The 26341-nt window shown below is 40.4% G+C and overlaps 1 protein-coding gene across 1 annotated transcript in view; it reads left to right on the top strand.

Annotated features, from left to right (window-relative positions):
- Positions 1-19423, top strand: part of TMED10 (transmembrane p24 trafficking protein 10) — a 44481-nt gene extending 25058 nt beyond the window's left edge. The window contains exons 4-5 of the mRNA XM_029238036.1: positions 15677-15803; positions 16241-19423. Of these exons, the coding sequence (XP_029093869.1) occupies positions 15677-15803; positions 16241-16362 (249 nt within the window). The 3' untranslated portion in view covers positions 16363-19423. The remainder of the gene's footprint in view (positions 1-15676; positions 15804-16240) is intronic.
- The last annotated feature ends 6918 nt before the right edge of the window (positions 19424-26341 follow it).

Below are 26341 nucleotides of genomic sequence, written 5' to 3'. Positions count from 1 at the left end.
CCGACTGACAGCTATGTATATAGCTAGGGCATAGATTCAGTGCCGTTTTAGACTTGAACAGTTGTGCTGTCTTTGAGAAACACAATAATCAAAAGTAGCTTTTAGTTAAAATAATTTCAAAGAGAGAGCAAGATGGAAGAAAAAACTGCAAGAGACTAGCAGTTTTGCTGACAGGAAGTATTGTAGAGAACAAAAATAGGCATTTATTTGGGTGGTAGGGAGGTGGAAGTGTGCATAGAATTAGGGGAAGGGAGACCAAGCCCTTTTAATCTCAATTATTGTGAGAGATTCTGGGGGCAGCACAAAATGGTTCTTCAAATGAAGAGCACCTTTGAAAAACCACAAGAACTATTTAAGACTGGAGGATTGATCTTTACAGAAAGATAAGAGTGTTTGTACCGAGATCAGTCTTTTTACAGCAGTACCTGAAGGCATGAAGAAGAGGTGGGGTACAGGAAATGTAAATGGCTTTTGAAGAATGTAAACTGAATAAACAAAGGAAAGTTGTTTTAAGTGATTTAAGAGAATTTTCTAGGAATGTTGGAACAGGAGAAGTTATTCTATCTTTGGTCAGAACTTGGAAGGGAAATATCCTAAAATGGAAGATTGGAAGCGACTGGCTGGTTCTACGACAGGAAGTAGTACTACAATGATTGCAGCTCTCCAGGTCTTTCCTCTTTTTTCCTAGTTCATGTGTGTGTTCAACTGAACAAAACTAAACTGAGTTATTTGTAGGGAATAAACAGGAGCAAGTGATGCAGTTGTGAATGGAAGACAGTTCCTAGTGGAGACTTTGATTTGCTTGTTTCTGTCTCCAGGCTAGTTTAAGTAAAAGAAATAAAGCAAGAGCTTCTTTGTTTGATGAACTTAAGAGTAAACTGAAAAATCCAAGAATCCTAATTATATCTAAATAAGATCATGTAAGTTAAAGCACTGTTGTACGGTATAAAACACTAAGAAAAATGTTGTATTATCATGAGGTAGAAGAATAGGTAAAATGATTTTCAGTTTTTGAGTACTGCTGCTATATTCTCAACCTCAGACTGCATATTAGACATAGCTTGTTTTTCTCTAAAACAGATGGTATTATTGTGAGTTTACATATAGTATGATGTGGACGTCACTAGCGTATGGCATTTTACTTTTTTATTATTTTTTTAATATATCTTTATTGGAGTATAGCTGCTCCACAATACTGCGCTAGCCTCTGTCACACAACAAATTGAATCAGCCACGTGCATGCATACATCCCCACGTCCCCACCCTCTTGAGCCTCCCTCCCACCCTCCCTATTCCACCCCTCTAGGTCATCACAAAGCACCGAGCTGATCTCCTGTGCTGTGCAACTGCTTCCCACTAGCTATTTTACATTTGGTAGTGTATTTATGTTGATGCTACTCTCACTTCGCCCCAGCTTCCCCCTCCACCCCATGTCCTCAAGTCCATTCTCTATGTCTACGTCTTTATTCCTGCCCTGCCACTAGGTTCATTAGTACCATTTTTTTTTAGATTCCCTATACATGTGTTAGCATACGGTATTTGTTTTTCTCTTTCTGATTTACTTCACTCTGTATGACAGACTCTAGGTCCATCCACCTCACTACAGATAACTCAATTTCGTTTCTTTTTATGGCTGAGTAATATTCCATTGTATATGTGTGCCACATCTTCTTTATCCATTCATCTGTCAGTGCACATTTAGATTGCTTCCATGTCCTGGCTATTGTAAATAGTGCTGCAACGAACATTGTGGTACATGTCTCTTTTTGAATTATGTTTTTCTTAGTATATGCCCAGTAGTGGGATTGCTGGGCCATATGGTAGTTCTATTTTTAGTTTTTTAAAAAACCTCCATACTGTTCACCATAGTGGTTGTATCAATTTACATTCCCACCAACAGTGCAGGAGGGTTCCCTTTTTACCACACCCTTTCCAGCGTTTATTGTTTGTAGATTTTTTGATGCTGGCCATTCTGACTGTTATGAGGTGATAACCCATTGTAGTTTTGATTTGCATTTCTCTAATAGTGATGTTGAGCATCTTTTCATGTGCCTCTTGGCCATCTGTATGTCTTCTTTGGTGAAATGTCTATTTAGGTCTTCCACCCATTTCTTTTTCTTTTTTTTTTTTAAGCAGAGGTCTTCTTAGAAGCCCATATCATTTAAATTTATTTATTTATTTATTTATGGCTGTGTTGGGTCTTCGTTTCTGTGTGAGGGCTTTCTATAGTTGTGGCAAGCGGGGGCCACTCTTCATCGCGGTGTGCGGGCCTCTCACTATCGCGGCCTTTCTTGTTGCGGAGCACAGGCTCCAGACGTGCAGGCTCAGTAATTGTGGCTCATGGGCCCAGTTGCTCTGCGGCATGCGGAATCTTCCCGGACCAGGGCCTGAACCCGTGTCCCCTGCATTGGCAGGCAGATTCTCAACCACTGCGCCACCAGGGAAGCCCCTTCCACCCATTTTTTAATTTGATTCTTTGTTTTTTTGATATTGAGCTCCATGAGCTATTTGTATATTTTGGAGATTAATCCTTTGTCCCTTGTTTCATTTGCACATATTTTCTGCCATTCTGAGGGTTGTCTTTTCGTCTTGTTTATGGTTTCCTTTGCTGTGCAAAAGCTTTTAAGTTTCATTAGGTCCCATTTGTTTATTTTTGTTTTTATTTGCATTACTCTAGGAGGTGGGTCAAAAAAAGACCTTGCTGTGGTTTATATCAAAGAGTGTTCTTCCTATGTTTTCCTCTAAGAGTTTTATAGTGTCTGGTCTTACTTTTAGGTCTTTAATCCATTTTGAGATTATTTTTGTGTATGGTGTTAGGTAGTGTTCTAAATTCATTCTTTTACATGTAGCTGTCCAGTTTTCCCAGCACCAGTTATCGAAGAGGCTGTCTTTTCTCTATTGTATGTTCTTGCCTCCTTTGTTGTAAATTAGGTGGCCATATGTGCGTGGGTTTATCTCTGGGCTTTCTATCTTGTACCATTGATCTATATTTCTGTTTTCATGCCAGTACCATACTGTCTTTCTTTTTTTAATTTATTTTTTTATACAGCAGGTTCTTATTAATTATCTATTTTATACATATTAGTGTATATATGTCAATCCCAATCTCCCAATTCATCACACCACCACCACCACCACCACCCCCGCCACTTTCCCCACTTGGTGTCCATATGTTTGTTCTCTATATCTGTGTCTCTATTTCTGCCCTGAAAACCGGTTCATACTGTCTTGAATACTGTAGCTTTGTAGTATAGTTTGAAGTTGGGGAGCCTGATTCCTCTAGCTCCATTTTTCTTTCTCAAGATTGCTTTAGCTATTTGGGGTCTTGTGTGTTTCCATATGAATTGTAAAAATTTTTTTCTAATTCTGTGAAGAATGCCATTGGTAATTTGATAGGGATTGTATTGAATCTGTAGGTTGCTTTGAGTAGTATAGTCATTTCCACAATACTGAGTCTTCCAATCCAGGAACATTGTATATCTCTCCATCTGTTTATGTCATCTTTGATTGCTTTCATCAGTGTTTTATAGTTTTCTGAGTACACGTCTTTTACCTCCTTAGATAGGTTTATTGCTAGGTATTTCATTCTTTTTGTTGTGATGGTAAATGGGATTGTTTCCTTAATTTCTCTTTCTGATTTTTTGTTGTTAGTGTATAGGAATGCAAGAGATTTCTGAGCATTAATTTTGTATCCTGCAACCTTACCAAATTCATTGATTAGTTCTAGTAGTTTTCTGGTGGTATCTTTAGGATTTTCTACGTATAGTATCATGTCATCTGCAAATAGTGACAGTTTTACTTCTTCTTTTCCAATCTGTATTCCTTTTATTTCTTTTTCTTCTATGATTGCCGTGGCTAGGATTTCCAAAACTATGTTGAATAAGAGTGGCTAGAGTGGACACCCTTGTCTTGTTCCTGATCTTAGTGGAAATGCTTTCAGCTTTTCACCATTGAGTATGATGTTTGCTGTGGGTTTGTCATATAAGGCCTTTATTATGTTGAGGTAGGTTCCCTCTATGCCCATTTTCTGGAGAGTTTTTATCATAAATGGGTGTTTAATTTTGTCAAAAACTTTTTCTGCATCTATTGAGATGATCATATGGTTTTTATTCCTCAGTTTGTTAATGTGGTGTATCACATTGATTTGTGTATATTGAAGAATCTTTGCATCCCTGGGATAAATCCCACTCGATCATGGTGTATGATCCTTTTGATATGTTGTTGGATTCTGTTTGCTAGTATTTTGTTCAGGAACTTTGCATCTCTGTTCATCAGTGATACTGGTCTCCAATTTTCTTTTTTTGTGGTATCATTTTCTGGTTTTGGTATCAGGGTGATGGTGGCTTCGTAGAATGGATTTGGGAGTGTTCCTCCCTCTGCAATTTTTTGGAAGAGTTTGAGAAGGATCGGTGTTAGCTCTTCTCTAAATGTTTGGTAGGATTTGCCTGTGAAGCCATCTGGTCCTGGACTTTTGTTTGTTGGAAGATTTTAAATTACAGTTTCAATTGGGAGATTGGGATTGACATGTATACACTGATGTGTATAAAATGGATGACTAATAAGAAAAAATAAATAAATAAACAACAACAACAACAAATTACAGTTTCAGTTTCATTGCTTGTGATAGGTCTGTTTATATTTTCTAATTCTTTCTGGTTCAGTCTTGGAAAATTTTACCTTTCCAAGAATTTGTCCATTTCTTCGTGGTTGTCAGTTTTATTGGCATATTGTTGTTTGTAGTAGTCTCTTATAATCCTTTGTATTTCTGCAGTGTTGGTTGTGATTTCTCCTTTTTCATTTCTAATTTTATTGATTTGCATCCTCTCCCTTTTTTTCTTGATGAGTCTGGCTAACGGTTTATCAATTTTGCTTATCTTCTCAAAGAACCAGCTTTTAGTTTTATTGATCTTTGCTATTGTTTTCTTCGTTTCTATTTCATTTATTTCTGCTCTGATCTTTATGATTTCTTTCCTTCTACTGACTTCAGGTTTTCTTTGTTTTTCTTTCTGTAGTTGCTTTAGGTGTAGGGTTAGATTGTTTATTTGCAATTTCTCTTGTTTCTTGAGGTGAGATTGAATTGCTATAAACTTCCCTCTTAGAACTGCTTTTGCTGCATCCCATAGGTTTTGGGTTGTCGTGTTTTCATTGTCATTTGTTTCTATGTGCTTTTTGATCTCTTCTGTGATCTCTTGGTTATTTAGTAGTGCACTGTTTAGCCTCCATGTATTTGTGGGGTTTTTTTTTTTTTTTGGCTGCATTGGGTCTTTGTTGCTGCGTGCAGGCTTTCTCTAGTTGCAGCGAGCAGGGGCTACTCTTCGTTGCGGTGTGCGGGCTTCTCATTGTGGTGGCTTCTCTTGTTGCAGAGCACGGGCAGGCTTCAGTAGTTGTGGCATGAGGGCTCAGTAGTTGTGGTTCACAGACTCTAGAGCACAGGCTCAGTAGTTGTAGCACACAGGCTTAATTGCTCCACGGCATGTGGGATCTTCCTGGACCAGGGCTTGAACCCATGTCCCCTGCATTGGCGGGTGGATTCTTAAACTGTGCTACCAGGAAGTCCCTGTATTTGTGTTTTTTACAGTTTTTTTCCTGTAATTGATTTCCAGTCTCATGGCATTGTGGTCAGAAAAGATGCTTGATACGATTTCAGTTTTCTTAAATTTTCCGAGGCTTGATTTGTGACCCAAGATGTGATCTATCCTGGAGAATATTCTGTGTGCACTTGAGAAGAAAGTGTATTCTGCCACTTTTGGGTGGAATGTTCTATGAATATCAATTAAATCTATCTGGTCTGTTGTGTCATTTAAAGCTTGTGTTTCCTTATTTATTTTCTGCTTGGATGATCTGTCCATTGGTATAAGTGGGGTGTTAAAGTCCCCTGCTATCATTGTGTTACTGTCAGTTTCCCCTTTCATGGTTGTTAGCATTTGCCTTATATATGGAGGTGCTCCTATGTTGGGTGCATAAACATTTATAATTGTTATATCTTCTTCTTGGATTGATCCCTTGATCATTATGTAGTGTCCTTCCTTATCTCTTGTAACAGTCTTTATTTTAAAGTCTATTTTATCTGATACGAGTATTGCTACTCCAGCTTTCTTTTGATTTCCATGGAATATCTTTTTCCACCCCTTCATTTTCAGTCTGTATGTGTCCCTAGGTCTGAAGTGAGTCTCTTGTAGACAGCATATATATGGGTCTTGTGTTTGTATCCATTTGGCCAGTCTGTGTCTTTTGGTTGAGGCATTTAATCCATTTACATTCAAGGTTATTATTGATATGTATATTTCTATTACCATTTTCCTAATTGTTTTGGGTTTGTTTGGTTTGTTTTTGTGGGTCTTTTTCTTCTCTGTGTTTCCCGCCTAGAGAAGTTTCTTTAGCATTTGTTGTAAAGCTGGTTTGGTGATGCTGAATTCTCTTAGCTTTTGCTTGTCTGAAAAGCTTTTGATTTCTCTGTAGAATCTGAATGAGATCCTTGCTGGATAGAGTAATCTTGGTTGTAGGTTTTTCTCTTTCATCACTTTAAGTATATCCTGCCACTCCCTTCTGGCCTGCAGAGTTTCTGCTGAAAAGTCAGCTGATAACCTTATGGGGTGTCCTTTGTATGTTATTTTTTGCTTTTCCCTCGCTGCTTTTAATATTTTTTCTTTGAATTTAATTTTTGTTAGCTTGATTAATATGTGTCTTTGTCTCTTTCTCCTGGGGTTTATCCTGGATGGGACTCTCTGTGCTTCCTGGACTTGGTGACTAGTTCCTTTCCCATTTTAGGGAAGTTTTGCACTATAATCTCTTCAGATATTTTCTCAGACCCTTTCTTTTTCTCTTCTTCTGGGACCCCTATAATTCAAATGTTGGTGCGTTTAGTGTTGTCCCAGAGGTCTGTGAGATTGTCTTCAGTTCTTTTCATTCTTTTTTCTTTATTCTGCCCCTCGGCAGTTATTTCCATGATTATGTCTTCCAGCTCACTTATTCGTTCTTCTGCCTCAGTTATTGATTCCTTCTACTGTATTTTTCATTTCAGTTATTGTGTTGTTCTTCTCTGTTTGTTCTTTAGTTCTTCTAGGTCTTTGTTAAACATTTCTTGTATTTTCTCAATCCGTGCTTCCATCCTATTTCCAAGACTCTGGATCATCTTTACTATAATTACTCTGAATTCTTTTTCAGGCAGATTGCCTGTTTCCTCTTCATTTATTTGATCTTTTAGGCTTCTACCTTGATCATTCATCTGTGACATATTTTTTTGCTGTTTCCTTCTTTTTTTTTTTTTTTTTTTTTTGGATGAGTGGGATTGTGTTCCTGTCTTACTGGTTGTTTGGCTTGAGGCTTTCAGCACTGGACTTTGTACACTGTTGGGTAGAGTTGGGTCTTGGTGCTGAGATGAGGACCTCTGGGAGACCTCACTCCTATGAATATTCCCTGGGGTCTGAGGTTCTCTGTTAGTCTGGTGGTTTGGACTCGGAGTTCCCACCACAGGAGCTTTGGCCTGACCCCTGGCTCGTGAACCAAGATCCTGCAAGCCACACGGAGTGGCAAAAAAAAAAGGGGGGGGTAGAATGATGACAAAGAAAAAAAATAAAATTAGACTAGGAAACTAGCAGATATGTTAGAAAGAATATAAAAATTAAAATATAGTTGAAACAACAACCAGAAGGTAAAACAGAACCACAGTAGTAAGAAAGGAGGAGAGGAAAAAAAAAAAAAGAAAGGTGGAAAAGGCCTTGGCTGTGGAGGGTGGGGCCTAAGCAGGGACGGGGCTTGGGTGGTGGGCGGGACCTATGGTTAGGACTTATGCTTAGGGCTGGAAAAGGCCCGGGGAGGGGGCGCTTAGGCTCAAGGAACAGAAGGGGCTCAGAGGGTGGGGGACCCCACCTGGGAGCTCAGCAGGTCTCCGGGCTCAAGTGGCCAGGGCCATCCCAGAGGGCCCCCTCCCACCTGCCTCTCCTGATCTCCCTGGCCTCCCTCCTATGCCCCCAGGACCCACGCAGCCCCGAGGGGGCCTCTGAGGGGGTAGGACCCAGCCCGAGAGCCAGGCAGACTTCTGCCGATTGGGCAGGGGATAGCATGCTCCCCCCGATCCGAGCCCCCAAGGGTCCCTCCAGGCGTGGGAAACCCTCCCCTCCCTCCAGCCACCCCTCAGGAGCGCTGGTCCTATCTGGCCTCCACTTCTCCTCCCCTCTCAGTCCCCCCACATCCTACCAGTTCGCTTGGGGTTTCCTCCTGTCACCTTGGGCGTGGAGGTCCCCCACCAGCATCCTGCAGGCACCCTAGTTTTGGGGAGACGCAGACTCCATGTCTTCCCACACTGCCATCTTGACTCCGCCACCCCCCATGTGGCATTTTAGAATCCCCATACCTCCTGGAATTTCCATCATCCTTGGACTCTGTTTACACTGGGAAAGGGCCTTTATCTTTCCTGACCTTTTACTTAACCCAAGAGGGGAATCCCTAGCAGAAAGGAAACCACAGTGCTTCCTTTGCCTGCTTCCTGCTTCAGAAGTCTGGCACGTCCTAAGCCTTTCTTTACGCACATGGTTACAACACAACTCTTAAGTTCTCTTTCTTAACCAAGAAACTCCTCCCACTGCTTTCTTCGGTGGTCTACCTCCCCACTCCCCCACCCCACGAAAAGCAGATCAGACTGAGACAGAGGAGGACAAGTGGTTATTACACAGGCCAAAGACTAGGCCTTTTCTCAGTCTGTGCCTTAAACCTTGCTCAGAAATAGCTATTAGTTGTCTCTGGGCTAATGCCTGTGACAAGAACATGGATAATAGAAGCACTTGTTGAGTGGTTAATTACCAGAGAGCACTGAGCCTATGTAGAGGTTTTGAGGCATTTAATTTCAGGTCCTTGAGGCAAGGGAGAGACTTTATCTCCAGAGGATTGTGGCCCTTCAGCATCAGTATTTAGATTCAGGAAGGTGGCACATTTCTTTTAATGTTTTTTTCACATCACAGCTCTCCCTCACATTTGCGGACTTCATAATTCTGAAATCCCATGTGGTCCTGTAAGATTTAGTAGTAATCGCTGTCTAAATAGCTGGACAGAGTACCACACTACCTACTAAATTGTTATGGAGGATTAGTTAATGCATGTGAATTGCTATGTAAACACGATACAAATGTAAGGTGACATTATTTGAAGGCAGAATGGTTGCCATTTTGTAAAGAAGCATAGTCTTGTAGTTTGAATTCTTTAAAGAGAAAGAATGTGTATTTCCTCAGAAATAAAGCACTTTTGATTCCCTCCATTGTATTTTAAGGACCTCTCACCCCTATCAGAGGGTGGCATTTGCCCCTCAGAGGGTGGCATTTTTGTAGAATCAGTATGTGAATTGAGCCATTTCTTTTTAGTTTGTGGTCTGTGAACTAGATCAGCGGTTTGGAGGGACTTACTGTCTAATCTTACAGTTGTGGGAATGAAGGCAATTATCCCACCAAGAACGAGCTGTCTGACATATCCTCTAACTCTTGGGCTGTGTATGTCCCCTCTTGCTTGGATGTCCACATTTTCAACTCAACTAAAGTCATGTTTTGCCTAGGGGTCTATTAGTATGCCATTTGCTACCAACAAATACACCAAAAACACAGTTGCACTTGTTGGAGCAACAGCTGAAGGCTTTCCAAAGGTTCTGTTTCTCTGAATGCCCTCATGAAGGAGGAACTCTGGTTTTATATACTTGATCCAAAATCCCTTTCTTGACATAAGTTAAATGAAATAACATGGGTAAGGCACCTGACACATAGGTGATCAGTTCAGTAGATTTTAGTTCCCTTCTCCTACCCTTTCTAGAAACTGCCAAATGGCTATGACAGAGTAAATAGGATCTTTCTAAATTTCATTCATTTAGCCCTAAGGTTGGCAGTATCAGCTGGACTTATTTTGCACAGTTGACCTTTTGACCTTCGTTGAAGAAGCCTGTGATTCACATGCCCCCATGTATAAGTAGACTTGCCTTTGGGTGTACGACTGTCTTCATTATCTTGATTGTGTTAGACTGGATGGTCTCCACTTTTATTACTATGCTTCTAAAATTTGCAGGGGCTGTGGAGTGGGGTGTGGAGATAACAGAGTCATTTGTCTGAATCTGGTTCTCCTCAAGAAGCTTCTCTCTTGAGTTTCTCAGTGTTCCACCAAGGGAAAGAATCTAGTGATTCTCTAGAGGCTGGTTTCACATGTGTGTTTTAAGAAGCAGTCTTTCAGATTTAATACCTTTCCTTGGTACAATTACATAGAACTCTGAATTCTTTAGATTCAGATCATCATTAGAGGAATGGAAGATTTGGATATGGTTTAAGAAGAGTAATTTTACGGTTATTTTGGAGGTGTCGTAGATACACAGGGAAAGCTTTTCCAAGCAATACCTACCATTACAGATGAAGAGTGATAGATACTGTGGTAGAGAGAACTTTTTCCTAGGCAGTGTGCCTGGTGAAGATGAATGCTGAGTGAAAGTAAATGCAGAGTGCTCTTAACATACAGGGAGTGTGTGCTTCAGGGGACCAGCAGCACATAGCTGCTATGAGAACGCTGGCTCCTTAAAGAAGGCATAGAATGGACCTAATGGGTTAGCTACAAGTGTGTACCATGTATCAGGCATGTGGGACTACACAAGGTATATATCATTCTAATTCTGTTGAGTTCAAGATCCAAACTAGTGTGGGGGAAAAGGATAAAAAGCAAAAACAATGTGAATATGACAGTATATGATTGTTAATTGTGTGACACAGTCTGAGTGTTGTAGGGCATTAGGGAAGAGGGAATTAGTGTTAACAGTAGTGGTTAAAGGAGGCTTCATGGTTAAGGCTGGAAAGATAGGTACGATTTGGGTACACTGAGTGTGTACGCTTTTGGAAGTCAGGGATTCATTTCTGCTTACATTTTACAGCAGAGCTTTGCAGTTTTGATACTAAATGCTTTGGTGACCCTGGGTAGGGAGTCAAGAGACTGTGGTACTGCTAGTCTTGGTCTTCCCCTCAAAGGACTGAATAACTATGGAATCATGAGTTTCCTCATTTGTAAAATGAAGTCTCTGGTAGCTCTGATATTTTTGATTATTTAATGGTTAAATGCAGCCTACAAGGGGAATGCTACCTCCTAGTGGAGAACCTATGGTACACATTGTCAAATAGGGTTTGCTTTTATCAGACTGTTGGCAAAACACACATCATCCTTCCAACCTTGGAAGAGAAAAGTAGACCAGAATAATGGCCTGCCTTCGTGAGATGTGTAATTTCACATTCTTACAGACACTGAACATTGAATCAGATGTTTTGAATAGCATAACAGCAGTCAGTGGGGATATTGATAGAGGTTTTCCTATTAGCTTTTTGTACTGACTGATATAAAGTCTTGATGATACTCTTATTATTATTATTTATTTGGCTGCATTGGGTCTTAGTTGCAGCATGTGGGATCTTCGTTGTGATGTTCAGGCTTCTCTCTAGTTGTGTGCAGGCTCCAGAGTGCGTGGGCTCGGTAGTTGCAGCACGTGGGCTCTCTAGTTGTGGCGCACAGGCTCAGTAGTTGTGGTGCACGGGCTTAGTTGCCCCGCAGCTTATGGGATCTTAGCTCCCCGACCAGGGATCGAACCCGCGTCCCCTGCATTGGAAGGCGCATTCTTAACCACTGGACCACCAGGGAAGTCCCTTGATGATACTCTTTGAATGCTTAGTCCTGGGCAAGCGAAGAGGGTCTACTTTAAAATACTTAGGATAATTTGTTTTAAAATTTTATTCTATTAGTTATAAAAATGAGAGTAATGCAGTATGAAACTTATGAAGCTTAACTGATAAACTGGACAACTTACCCAGATCCTTGTGGCCTACTATATAGCACATTCACTTCACTTTTGATCCAGATAAAACTTAGTCTAGTCATCTGGTTTTCTTCACCAAATTTTTTGTTCCTACAGAATAAAATATAAACTCAGACTTGGATTGCAATTCTAGCTCAACCAAGCTCTGAGACCTTGGGCAAGTTATTTAACACTCTGAGCCTTAATTTCCTCATCTGAGAAATTTAGGAATAATAATATTCACCATATATAGGATTATGTTATGAGGATTAAGTGAGAGTATAAAATACGGATCACTTTCTGGGTATATAGTAATAGGTCTAATTCATTATATTACCTTCTTCATCCTCATCCTCAATTTAGCTCCAGCCTAACTTTTTTTTTTGTGGTACGCGGGCCTCTAACTGCTGTGGCCTCTCCCGCTGCGGAGCACAGGCTCCGGACACGCAGGCTCAGCGGCCATGGCTCAAGAACCCAGCCGCTCCGCGGCATGTGGGATCCTCCCAGACCGGGGCACGAACCCACGTCCCCTGCATCGGCAGGCAGATCCCCCAACCACTGCGCCACCAGGGAAGCCCCAGCCTAACTTTTGAGGCTTATATTTGCTGTTACCCATCACCCACCCACAAGCTCGCATGCGCGCACACACGCACATCTACCTACTTTATGGCTACTCATGGCCTCCTAAGCAGGGCCTGTACTTTCTTCCCTACATGTTTTGGTTTGCAGGTTCCCCTCAGCCTTAAATATCTGTCTCTCCCATCTCTTAAAATCCTGTACACCTTGTATGACCCAACTCCCCCACTTCCTGTTAAGCTTTCCTTTATTCTTCCAATTGTAATTAAGTTCGTGCTACTTTCTTTGCATTCCACTTTCAATGTGTACCTTTGTTGTAGAAGTTAATACATAGTGCTTTATATTATGGTTGTAGCTTTTTAGGTGAGCCTCTCCACGAGACTGTGAGCTTCTTAGGAGCAGAGATCATAATTTATCTTGGTGCCTTGCACATAATAAGCCCTCAGAAAAACATTGTTAGGGTATTAACATGTTAAAAAACAAAACAGAAAAACCTTTTTACATTTGTTTTGATTTCTAGGTTTAGATTAAATGTAGAAATATATTCATTATTTTTGTTATTTCCACTGAGTATCCATGGTATGTTAGATGGTTGAAATAGCAAGTTGGTTTTCAATATTGTTTTAGTCTTTTGGCAATTCTTTACGTTTGCTGGATTTTAAACTAATATCAAGAATAAAGGTAGTTATCAGGCAGAGATGTTTTTTAGGGAAAGAGACCTTCATCCCACTCAGGAAGTCTGCAAATAATTTACTGAATTAAGGGCAGGATTGAGTAGGGATTTCATTGAGAAAATGAAATCGACTTGGATGATATGTTATGAATAGAAGTATAGAGTCTACAGTAGGTCCTATACTAGAAAAGGGGTTAGGAAATTGAATGATTAAGTAAACAGTGGCCCATATGCCATATGGAGTACTATGTAGCAGTTAAGAAGTAAGTATGAGGTGAATCTACAAGCACTGAAGTTTTTACGGTAAGCGGGCCTCTCACTGTTGTGGCCTCTCCCGTTGCGGAGCACAGGCTCCGGACGCTCAGGCTCAGCGGCCGTGGCTCACAGGCCCAGCCGCTCTGCAGCATGTGGGATCTTCCCGGACCGGGGCACAAACCTGGGTCCCCTGCATTGGCAGGCAGACTCTCAACCACTGTGCCACCAGGGAAGCCCAGCACTGAAGTTTTTGGAAAGATTTTATTAAATGAAAAGAAGGAAGCCTTAGAACAACATATACATTATGATCGCATTTATAAGTATGTTTTTAATTATATTTTCCTATGTACATTTATATACATACAAAGGCGTAAATAGTGTGTTATCTTCTGACAAGGTCTAGAAAGATAATACACCAAGTTCATAACCACCTCTGGGAAGGAATGTGTGGATGTGGGGATCGAGGAGCTGTGAAGATGGGCCTTTTGTTTTTGTTTCCTTTGCTTCTGAATAATTTAAATTCTTTAGTAAGGGGACATATTTATATGTTTCTTGTATAGCTAAAAAATAAATGAAACACCAGAAAGGAAAAGGATTGGGACAGGTTTGGGGGACTATATTCTACAAAGGCTATTCTCAGTACCAAATTTATTTTCATTCCATCCTCCTTTTTGGGGTTTTAGGCCTTTGGGCTATTGTCATTTAACCAAAAAAAGAGTGGGGAGTTAGAAGTAGTCTTCAAAGTAATTTTTAAGAATATTATTTTCAGCTGGCAGAGAGAGGTACAGCCATAGTGTCACTTCCAGTTCCTTTTATAAGTTTCTATTTAAGGAGCCTTAAAGCACTTATCTCTAAAGATGTATCATGCTGTTGCCTTCATACTATCTCATTCAAGAAGCTTTGGAGGGGAAAGCATATACCAGGAGGGAAAATGTTAAACAGCCTAAGGTTCAGCTTATTATATATGTCTTGTATCTTTTTCCTGGGGGGATTTCTTTGCTCTGCACCTCTATATGAAATCAATTAACAGATATATATTGTAGGTTAATGGCAAAACCTGGTGTTTGGGTATTCAGCTAAGAGTGTTAGCTCAGTGTATTAACTAATCATTGTAAATCTTATAACCAGTTAGCTTTATTCTGTTCTGTAGCTAGCTGTCAGTCAAGCTATTAACTGTATCCAACATTTTACAATTGTAAGAAAATGTACATCCAGTGAAAGAAACTTAGGTGGATCATTACAAATCCATCACTATATTTTAGGTACCTTAGGACTTCCTTGGTGGCGCAGTGATTAAGAAAAAGTGGGGAGTTGTATAGAGAATGTATAGGGAGTAAAGAAGCAGATGTAGAAATATCTTTTGAAGAGTTCTCTGTGGAAAACATGTAAGAGCAACTGGTATATGAATTTTAAGATCTGAAATGCTCTGGTGTTATATCCCCATTTTAATACAAATCATAATCTAAGATTGATAAAGAAAAAACAAATAGAATAATGAAATCCTCTCTCTGATCATATATGCCTTTAGTTACTAGATACTCTTGGAGGTTTCACAGTGGTCTGGGGTGAAAAAGGAAGACAGTTTATTTCTCATACCCTTCATTCCTTAGCACACAGTGATGTCCTTGGAGATTTATTTTGATAACTGGCTGTGTAATTAAAAACAAAACACATGGGGATATATGTATACATATAGCTGATTCACTTTGTTATACAGCAGAAACTAACACAACACTGTAAAGCAATTATACTCCAATAAAGATGTTAAAAAACAAAAACAAAAAAACACTCGGTGGATTTTTTTTTTTTTTAAGCAGAGCTAGGATTCATCTGGGTTCTAGAGCTCTGTTACAAACCTTAAAGCGTTGTGGGATTTAAATGAGCAAACCAGAATTCTCTAATTTTGCAGTTTGGGTTATTATCTTAATGTTATATTTATATGTACTCTCTCATTCCTGTGCATTCCCTATTGGGAATTCGGTGTGTTTTCTTCTCAAAACCACATTTGACTAATACTATGACGCTCACACTTATGCTAATAATATTGCTTATTTCTTAGACAAAAGTGGAAAGGCAAAGTAAAATGCTTTATTAAAGTCAGAAATCTTGGAAAAATAATATATCTTATTTTATAGGCTACCATATTATAGTACTACTAAGGAGGTTTTAATCAAAATTAAAGTATAAAAAAAGTCTGAGATGGAAACATATAGACAGTAGGGAAGGGAAGAAGCCCCAATTTTAAAATGTGTTAGAATGATGACAGAAGAAATTTTAAGTTTGGCGAAACTTTTAAAAAGACTCCTCTGTTATGTTGTGTTCTTGACTGTAGCAGTTTTTTCAGGGAGTGTGTTCATAATTCCTTTCTTTTCCAGATTGCAAAAGTTGAGAAGCTCAAACCTTTGGAGGTAGAGCTACGACGCCTAGAAGACCTTTCAGAATCTATTGTTAATGATTTTGCCTATATGAAGAAGCGAGAGGAAGAGATGCGTGATACCAATGGTGAGGGGAGGGAAGCTCTTGTTTCTTAGTACGTGCACCGTAAAGGAGATAGATCCCCAAACTTTAAATTCTGGTGTACCTTTTTCTCAGATTTGCCAAAGGGGGTTATGTGGAAGGATAATTGCTTACTTCCGTGTTGTTGCTCTACAGGTAAATGAGCCTTGTTAAATTTTCAAGGGAATAGCAGTTTTTTTCTGTGATAAGCAGTTGACCATATTCTCAGTCAGCTCATAGTGTATCAAACTAATAGTACTAATCTTTGTAATTTTTAACATTTATGTATAGGATAATGAAAATTTAAGAAAAAAACTTATCTGAGATCCTACTGTAAGGCCTAGGGGCAGAGTGAAGCTAATTAATTGCCTTTTCCCCCTGGCCGTTTACCCTACTGAGCCTCACTTCATTACATTTACACTGCTTTTGCTTTTTTTTTTTAGAGTCCACAAACACTCGGGTCCTGTACTTCAGCATCTTTTCAATGTTCTGCCTCATTGGTCTAGCCACCTGGCAGGTCTTCTACCTGCGTCGCTTCTTCAAGGCCAAGAAGTTGATTGAGTAATAAAGCCCAGTCTCCTCCCACCTTGTATCTTAGCCAGCAGAACATCGCTGGGATGTCCGTGGCCTAAGACATCCTACCAGCAGCACCATCAAGGCACGTTGGAGCTTTCTTGCTAGAACTGATGTCTTTTGGTGTGGGAGGACGTGGGTTACCACCTACACCCAATAAGTCAAAGAGGGACTTCTTTTTAACTTGGTAGGATTTGGACTGGTTTTGCAACAATAAGACTATTATTAGAGTCACCTATGACAAAAAATAGGGGTTACCTAGATAATGCCAAAGCCAGCATTTGTACTGGGTTTCCTCGTATGATCTGTTTGAACCATGTTTTCTTTCCTTCTCCCACTTGCTCACCAGCTTGGGCTTCCACTCTAGTTCTTTTACCAACATTTGTATGACCATGTTGAACTTGTTTCATTCTGATTGTCCTCTTTGGATTTCTGTGTGACAATACCATTAACTTTCTCTTGACCCTTAGCTGAAATGTTTAGATAGCTTCTGGTGGTACCCTTTCACAATTTTATGTCTCTTAAAAGTGTAATGGATGTGACACCTCATAGAAATGAGCTTTGAACTGTAGATTACTCTTAAAGAAAATTTCATTTTAGAGAATTAAAATATTTGTGCTCAGCCGCTTGAACTTCTTTCTTTTTGTGTATTTATGTGTGTTTAGTTCTATGCAGTTTTATCACATGTATGGATGTGTGACCACCACCACAAGATGCACAACCGTTTCATCACATGGATCCCTTGGGTACCCTTTTATAGCCACAGTCACCTCCTTCCTTAACCCCAAGCCCCAACCTCTGGCACCACTAATCTGTTCTCCATCTCTCTAATTTTGTAATTTTAAGAATGTTATATAAATGGAATCACATAGTATATAACCTTTTGAGATTGACTTTTTTCACTCAACATAGTGCCCTTGAAATCCATCCAAGTTGTTGCATATATCACTAGTTTGTTCCTCTTTATTGCTCATTAGCATTTCATGGTGTGGATGTACCACAGTTTAACCAGCGTCTGAAGGACATCACTGTTGTTTTCAGTTTTGGGCCATTACTAATAAAGCTGCTGTGAACATTCATGTACATGTTTTTATGTGAACATAAATTTTCATTTCTCTGGGATAAGTGCCCAAAAGAGCAATTGCTGGGTTATCTGGTAAACACATGTTTATTTTTGTAAGAAACTGTCCTGCTTTTTTCAGAATGACTGTGTCATTTTACGTTCCCATTAGCAATGTATGACCAATCCAGTTTCTCCACATCCTCACCAGTATTTGCTATTTATTTTTAATTTTTTTAGTCATTCTGAGAGGCGTGTGTAATGATATTCATTGTGGTTTTAATTTGCATTTTCCTATTAGTAAATGGTGTTGAACATCCTTTCATGTGTTTATTTGCCATCTGTATTTCTTCCTGGTGAAATATCTGTTCCTTTGCCCATTTTATGATTAGATTGTGTGTTCTTTTTACTACTGAGGTTTTTTTTTAATTGAAGTATAGTTGACTTATACTATTGAGTTTGAGGAGTCCTTATATATCCTAGATACAAGTCCTTTGTCAGTTATGTGGTTGCTTAAATTTTTAACATAACTTATACAAAGGAAAATATAAGTAAAATTTACGAAGTCTTCTTACATGGCAAGTCACTGACTTAATTTCTGTTCTTATGTATTCCATCTAGACAATTAAGTCATATGAAGTATTAAAAGGTAACACATCTGGAAGGATCATGAATCGAGTAAATACCTGAAAATATATGTTACAAAAGCAAATCCAATAATCACTTTGGGAATATGAGGTGCCTAAAGGCCAATACTAAGCTAAATAAGAGAAAAGAGTGGACACGAATGATCATGTTCATAAACAACAGTGAAAAAATAACATCACTTGATATTTTCCCCACTTCTCCCAATAAAGTGGGTGGGAGTTTGTCCTTTCTGTAATCTCTTTTTTTAACCCTGCTGACTGTTACAGGGCTTGTCCCATCGCAATGACAAGCATTACAGGACTTAGGGCTCTGCAGCTTGCAGTTAAGAAGCAGCATGTTGGAATTAACAGAGAACAGTGCTGTCATGACCTGGATAAAGTACAAAGGGGAAAGAGGGAGTGAGTTATGTTGTTAAACTTCCAGGCTGTTCTGTAAATGTTCCAGCTATTGTGAACCCAAAAGCCTTTTTTTCCCCCCTCTTTTGACTCCCTTTATCCATTCCTCTGGTGTGGCATAAAAGTAGTGCTGTCATTAATTTGTGCAACATTGCCATCTGCTGTTAAGAATTGATAGATACTGTTTCTGAGAACCTGGCAGCCAGATCTCACCATAAGGGCAGCAGATGTTGAGAAAGTCTATCTGTGGTATTACATATACTAAACAACAGAGGATACATCCAAGCAGGGAAGAGAATAACCAGACTTGTGAGTTAAGATCCATCCTTAGACGTTTAAAGGTGAAATACTGTTCTGTACCATTAGCCTAACAAGAAACTTTCATATTTCTGACTGGTGCCTTTTCCCTTTTTAGAAACAATGAAAGCTACTCAGTTGGTTGTAGTCTTCTGTTCTGACAAAATGTCAAAGAAGAAGATAGGAGAGGAAAATACTTTATTTGGCTGATGTTTTGTTCCCACATGTGACTTTGTGAAACTGAAATTCTTTCCTGTCCTTTCCTTTTACTCATGCCAAGACTACAAACTTGGAATTTGTGCTTTTGGTTTAAAGTTCATTGATATCACAGTTTGATTTTATCTAAAAAGTAAAATTATTTGCCTTTGATAAAAGACTAGTGCAAGAGCAAATCAGCTTTAAAAACGAAGATGTTATCTGCTTTCCTCCATTTTTGAACCTGTTATTCAACAAAGCCTGTAAATTATTGATGAAAGTGATAGTTTTAAGTAAGCTTTGTTATACCATTGTCATAAACCCCTGTCATAACCTGTTTTTATGTTTGTTTAATGGAAAGAGGCATGTGGGATTTATGGATTTATACAGATTCACTTGTAAGTGTTGGATTGGGGATTTTTGTGTAAATTTCCTCAAATAAAGGCTAGCAGAAACTATTTTAGGTGTATTTTTCTGTTACTCGAGTATCTCCTTGTCTGGATTGGCAATAATTCCTCCATATTCCTCAGTATTAAAGTATGGCAAATTATATGTGACGAATTAGAGAAAAAATGTTTGTAATTTACTCCAGATGGATAAAGTTTATGTGAGCTAGTAAAAGTTTATTATACTTTATATATAAATGTATAAACTGTATATTAAAGTAATAATAATTATACATGTTCAGAAAGACCAAATAGGGTTCTGTAAGCCAGGAATTCTCTGTAGCTTCTCTGTTTTAGAAACTGCTACTGGAATTATTCCTACAGAGGGTCTTCTCCCTTTCCCTCCATTCTTAGAATACCCCTCCCAATTTAGAACCCCCCCAGGACTTGCTTTTTTGACCCATCACATCTATGCAAAACCCCACTCCAGCAGGTAAAGGCCATTTTCTCCGTTCCTTTTACTTGCAGTTGAATCTTCTCCATAAAGCTTCTTTTTTTTTTTAATTGTTTTTGTTGTTGTTGTTTTGGTTTTTTTGGTGTTTTTGTTTTGGTTTTTTTGTCTTTTTTGCGATACGTGGGCCTCTCACTGTTGTGGCCTCTCCCGTTGCGGAGCACAGGCTCCGGACGCGCAGGCTCAGTGGCCATGGCTCATGGGCCCAACCGCTCCACGGCATGTGGGATCCTCCCGGACCGGGGCACGGACCCGTGTCCCCTGCATCGGCAGGCAGACTCTCAACCACTGCGCCACCAGGGAAGCCCTTTTTTTTAATTTTTCATTTAATTTTTATTTTTGGCTGCGTTGGGTCTTCGTTGCTGCGCGTGGGCTTTCTCTAGTTGTGGCGAGAGGGGGCTACTCTTGGTTGCGGTGCGTGGGCTTCTCATCGTGGTGGCTTCTCTTGTTGCAGAGCACAGGCTCTAGGCACACGGGCTTCAGTAGTTGCGGCACACAGGCTCAGTAGTTGTGGCTTGTGGGCTCTAGAGCGCAGGCTCAGTAGTTGTGGCACACGGGCTTAGTTGCTCCGTGGCATGTGGGATCTTCCCAGACCAGGGCTCGAACCCGTGTGCCCTGCATTGGCAGGCAGGTTCTTAACGACTGCGCCACCAGGGAAGCCCCATAAAGATTCTTTTTAAGAGTCAACCTGAAGTGCTTTACACATTGACTTGCTGGCCTCTTATTTACCCTCTACCTCCATTCCCCCAAAAAACAGTTAATAAATTATGTCAGTGAATCTAGTTTATAAAGTAGTGGTTCCCAACATTTAAGTGTAAATACTTTAACATCAAAAATGTCTTATTTCTTACTGATATTTTATAGAACATAAATAATGAATGAATTCAGCAAAATGTGTAAGTGAATTTAAATTTAATTGTCTCAACGGTGTATATGTTAAATAGTTGTACATGTTCTACAAATTATTAGCTATTCAGTCTGCTACAATGATATCTCATATAGCCTGAGCCCCATGAATAATATGAATTTTTCTAGTACCACATTTAAAAAGTAAAAGAAACAGTTGAAATTTATTTCCTTTTATTTTTTAAATAATTTTTATTGGAGTATAGTTGATTTACAATGTTGTGTTTTTCTGCTGTACAACAAAGTGAATCAGTTATACCCATACATATATCCATTCTTTTTTAGCTTCTATTCCCATATAGGTCATTACAGAGTATTGAGTAGAGTTCCCTGTGCTACACAGTAGGTTCTCATTAGTTATATATTGATATTTTATATATAGTAGTGTGTGCATGTCAATCCCAATCTCCCAATTTATCCCTTTCCCCCTTGGTAACCATAAGTTTGTTTTCTACATCTGTGACTCTATTTTCATTTTGTAAATAAGTTCATTTGTACCATTTTTTTTTTTTTTTAGATTCCACATATAAGCAATATCATATGATATTTATCTTTCTCTGTCTGACTTACTTCACTCAGTATGACAATCTCAGGATTTCCCTGGTGGTCCAGTGGGTAAGACTCTGTGCTCCCAATGCAGGAGGCCCAGGTTCGATCCCTGGTCAGGGAACTAGATGCCACATGCATGCTGCAACTAAGAGTCCACATGCCGCAACTAAGAAGCCTGCATGCTGCAACTAAGACCTGGCACGGCATGCATGCATAAGTAAATAAATATTTTTTTAAAGTACAACAATCTCTAGGTCCATCCATGTCACTGCAAATGGCATTATTTCGTTCTTTTTGATGGCTGAGTAATATTCCATTGTATATATGTACCACATCTTCATCCATTCATCTGTTAATGGACATTTAGGTTGCTTCCATGTCCTGGTTATTGTAAATACTGTGAAATTAATTTTAATAATACATTAAGTCTAATATATCCAAAATAGGATGTCAACATAAAATTCAATATAAAAATGTAAAAATGACTGAGATATCTAACATTCTTTGTTCCATATAAAGTCTTTGGTGTGCATTTTATGGCTACAACACGTCTTACTTCAGACTAGCCACAATTCAAGTGCTCAGTAGTTTCGTGTAGCTAGTGGTTACTACATTGGACAGTGAAACTATAGACTTTGCTAAGTACTTTGGTAGTTTCTTTAATATTACCAGTAAATCTATGGCCCCTGGGAATCATCCATTCACAAGAGATGATAGAGAACTTCTGCTATATAGCATCCTAACTATTCACTTGTTAAAATATAAAATGGAAATACTGTTTTTTACCAGAAGCACTTTGAAATCAGTTATACCTTTAAAATGGTGAGTATTTCTGGACTTAAGAATATTCCAAAGTCAGATATTTAGTTTCATTTTTATCTAGTACAATGAAGTGCTGAACTTGAGTTTCTGTTTTGTATTCTCTAAGATGGAACAGGATATTTGTTAAGCTTTTTATCTATGCATTATAACTAGAACATAATATCAGGCTAACTGTCTAGTTCCATATTGCAAAGATGCCAGAAAAGTGAATTTTTAAGCTTTGGCTGAAACCTACTCAGCTCCTCTGAATGAAAGTCAGCACTTCTAGCTATAAGTAATTGTTTTTTCCATTCAACTCAAAAATCACTTATTGATCATCTATTCTATTTAATGTGCTGAACTAAACTCTGGAGTAGACCCAGATAAATAAGAAGCAATACCTATCCTCACTCAAAGTGCCTTCTAATTAATAGGAGGAGGTAGATGGAATGTCCTCTCTCCAGCATGATCTCCGTACTTTCTTTAGCCACCACTGACTTAACATTTTGCATATTCCTCCAGGAAGTCTTCACTAACCCAGCTAGTTTGGCTTGGAAGGGTGCCCCTCCTAAATACCTTTCTAGAAGATTGTACTTTCCTTTTAATAGCACTTATATACGGTTGTAATTGCCTGTTTATTTGTTATGGATTGTAAGCTCCAGGAGAGTAGGAACCATGTTTATTTTGTTCTCTTGTAACCCAGCACCTGACACAAGTTGGTGCTCAGTGTTTGTTGGATGAATGAATTGAAAGTTGAAAACTATCTGTACAATCTAAGAACCCCGGAATGAAACCAACAAAAAATTTAACAGGGGTTATCAGTCAGTCAGTCTTGCATTTTGGTTTAAAAACTGTTATATATGTATGAAGTAATAACGACCTGATATTCTTTCAACAAATAATTTTTAGGCCTGTAATATCAAGCACTTTTCTAGGCACTGATGATACATAGTTGTGAAAAAGAGGGCAAAATCCAGGCTCTCATGGAGCTTATATTCCAATGAATGGTGATAATAAAGTAAACAAGCAAGACATCAATTTTATAGATAAACATTGTGAAGAAAATAAGGGGTGATGTGATCTGGTGGGAGAGCTGTGTTACTTTGCATCAGATTGGCTGTGAAAAAGAGGTTTGGTTAAATACAAGCACAGCGTAAGTAGATCATCATGAAGTCTGGTACAATAATAGAAAAAATGGATCCAGATCAAGGAAGACAGAAGTCCCTTGTACCCTCCTATTCAGACCCAATGTGGAAGGTTATGCAGAGTGTAGCATATCATACTTTAAAAGGAATATTGATGGGGCTTCCCTGGTGGCACAGTGGTTGAGAGTCCGCCTGCAGATGCAGGGGACACGGGTTCGTGCCCTGGTCCGGGAAGATCCCACATGCCGCGGAGTGGCTGGGCCTGTGAGCCATGGCCGCTGAGCCTGCGCGTCCGGAGGCTGTGCTCCGCAACAGGAGAGGCCACAACAGTGAGAGGCCCGCGTACCGCAAAAAAAAAAAAGGAACATTGATGAACTCTAGAAAGGTCAGAGGAATGTGAGCTCATTAGCTCTCATACCCTTCACCCCATTCTACCAATTCTCTTCCTCCTGTATTTGCTGTCACTATCTACCTAAAAACAAACCTAGATGTGAGTCTCCTGGACTCAGATTTGCCTCACCAACCATATCCTAACTGAGCACAAAGTTCTAAATGTTCCTCAGATGGATTTCTTAAATCTGGGTCCCTTTTCCACTCACAGTGATAGTACCTCAGCGCTTGTCTCCCAGCCTCCAGTCTTTGTCTTCCATATTGTCATCAGAGTTCTTTGTAAAGTATAGCTTTGGTCTATGTAAGGTGATCATATTGGTTTTTGTCTGTGCTGGGCACATGAGCAAAAGAAGACTTACTAATTATGCGAGGGGGGAGGTATAAACTGAGACATCACATCCCCCAGCAAATCAGGACATATAGTCACACAAATCATATACTCCCCTGCTTAAAAATCTCCAATATTTTCCATTGCCCACAGGAAAAGCCAAATTCTCTAAATAAACATTTGAGGCCTTGTCTTCTGCTTCTACCCCACATATGCCATGGCCTCCAGCCACATTGCCTTCTCTTAGCCCTCAAACATCCTGCTCTCTGAAAGACATCTGGAGCCATGTTGCTGGCTTTGACTCCCAGCTCCCCTCACTACCTATGTAACACAGAGCAGGTTACTTAACCCTTCTCTCTCAGTTCCTTTTGTAGAATGGGAATACTATGAGGATTAAACGGGATTATACATAGAAAGAAAACCTTTAATTTTTAAAAAATATTTATTTATTTAGGCTGGGTCCGGGTCTTAGTTGCAGCATGTGGGATCTTTGTTGCAGCGTGTTTTAGCTGTGGCATGCCGGATCTTTTTTAGTGGCAGCTCGTGGGCTTCTCAGTTGCAGCCTGCATGTGGCATCTAGTTCCCCCACCAGGGGTTGAACCCAAGCCCCCTGCATTGTGAGTGGGGTGTCTTACCCACTGGACCACCAGGGAAGTCCCAAGAAAACCTTTAGCATAGTGCCAGGAACACAACAATAAATGTTGTTATCTCTGTAGGACATATTCCCACAATTTTACGATTAAAAAGTAACCTTGGGGCTTCCCTGGTGGCGCAGTGGTTGAGAGTCCGCCTGGCGATGCAGGGGACACGGGTTCGTGCCCCCGTCCGGGAATATCCCACATGCCGCGGAGCGGCTGGGCCCGTGAGCCATGGCTGCTGAGCCTGCGCGTCTGGAGCCTGTGCTCCGCAACGGGTGAGGCCACAACAGTGAGAGGCCCGCGTACCGCAAAAAAAAAAAAGTAACCTTGAAGGGTCTCCCTGGTGGCACAGTGGTTGAGAGTCCGCCTGCCGATGCAGGGGACTCGGGTTCGTGCCCCGGTCCGGGAGGATCCCACATGCCGCGGAGCGGCTGGGCCCGTGGGCCATGGCCGATGAGCCTGCGCTTCCGGAGAGGCCGCGACAGTGAGAGGCCCGCGTACCTTAAAAAAAAAAAAAAAGGAACCTTGGAGATGTAAAGTTGCCCAAGGTCACATAACTGATGGAACATGTTTTTCCACTGTATTGCAATTTTTTTAGTGACTTTAGGGCGGGGAGCACCCTTTGCAGATTCCCCACCTCCAGATACAGTATCTGGCAGTGCGCAAAGAATGTTGCACGAGGTCAGTTGGTCAAAGATTTGGAAAGACACGTAGAAGGAGAATGTGAAATCTGGAAAGAGAGTGTCAGGAGAGTTGACTTAAAATATTCTTGACGTTATGTGGAAGATGGAGGGACCCAGCGTAGTCCTGGGTAGGTCTGGAAGAAACAACTGGGCCCACTGACTGAGATGACAGGAGGCAAGTATTTCCGCTGGGGGGGGGGGGGGAAGGTATAAATTGAGGGGAAAAGGTATAAATTGCTTACTAAACAAAGAGCGCTGTGCGATGTTGGAAGGGACTGTTTCCCCAGTCACTGCCCTTGAGATAGGCCTGGCGCCCATATGAGACTGGATGACCTCTGGACGTCGAAACTGTCTGAGCCTAGAGTCTGTCATACAGAGTGAAGTCAGAAAGAGAAAAACAAATACCGTATGCTAATGCATATATATGGAATCTTAAAAAAAAAAAAAATGGTACTGATGAAACTAGTGGTAGGGCAGGAATAAAGACGTAGACATAGAGAATGGACTTGAGGACGTAGGAGGAGGGTAAGTAGCATGGACGTATATACGCAACCAAATGTAAAATAGATAGCTAGTGGGAAGCAGCTGCATAGCACAGGGAGATCAGCTGGGTGCTTTGCGACGATCTAGAGGGGTGGGATAGAGAGGGTGGGAGGGAGGATCAAGAGGGAGGGGACATGGGGATGTATGTGTGCATGTGGCTGATTCACTTTGTTGTGCGACAGAGGCTAGCGCAGTATTGTGAAGCAGTTACACTCCAATAAAGATCTATTAAAAAAAAAACTGGGGACCTGGCCAGCAATCAGGGGAGGGGTCTGCAGACCCGTCGATGACGCCCTTGCCCCCGCCAGAGCCACTGGACTCCACGCCGGTCTCCACCAGGCGCCGCCACCACAGCCCGAGGCCTCGACTTTCCAGACCGCCCGGAGGAAGAGCAACCTCGCCGCTAGGCTAAACTAGCGACCAGCGAAAGCGGAGGAAACCCCGCCGGGCCGGAAGCACCCAGAACTGCTTCCGGGTCAAGGGGGAAGGCCCCACC

The sequence above is a fragment of the Monodon monoceros genome, unplaced genomic scaffold (assembly GCF_005190385.1).
Source record: "Monodon monoceros isolate NGI ecotype Baffin Bay Population unplaced genomic scaffold, NGI_Narwhal_1 Super_Scaffold_21, whole genome shotgun sequence".
NCBI classification, from domain to species: domain Eukaryota; kingdom Metazoa; phylum Chordata; class Mammalia; order Artiodactyla; family Monodontidae; genus Monodon; species Monodon monoceros.
This window is presented reverse-complemented; position numbering and strand designations above follow the sequence as displayed.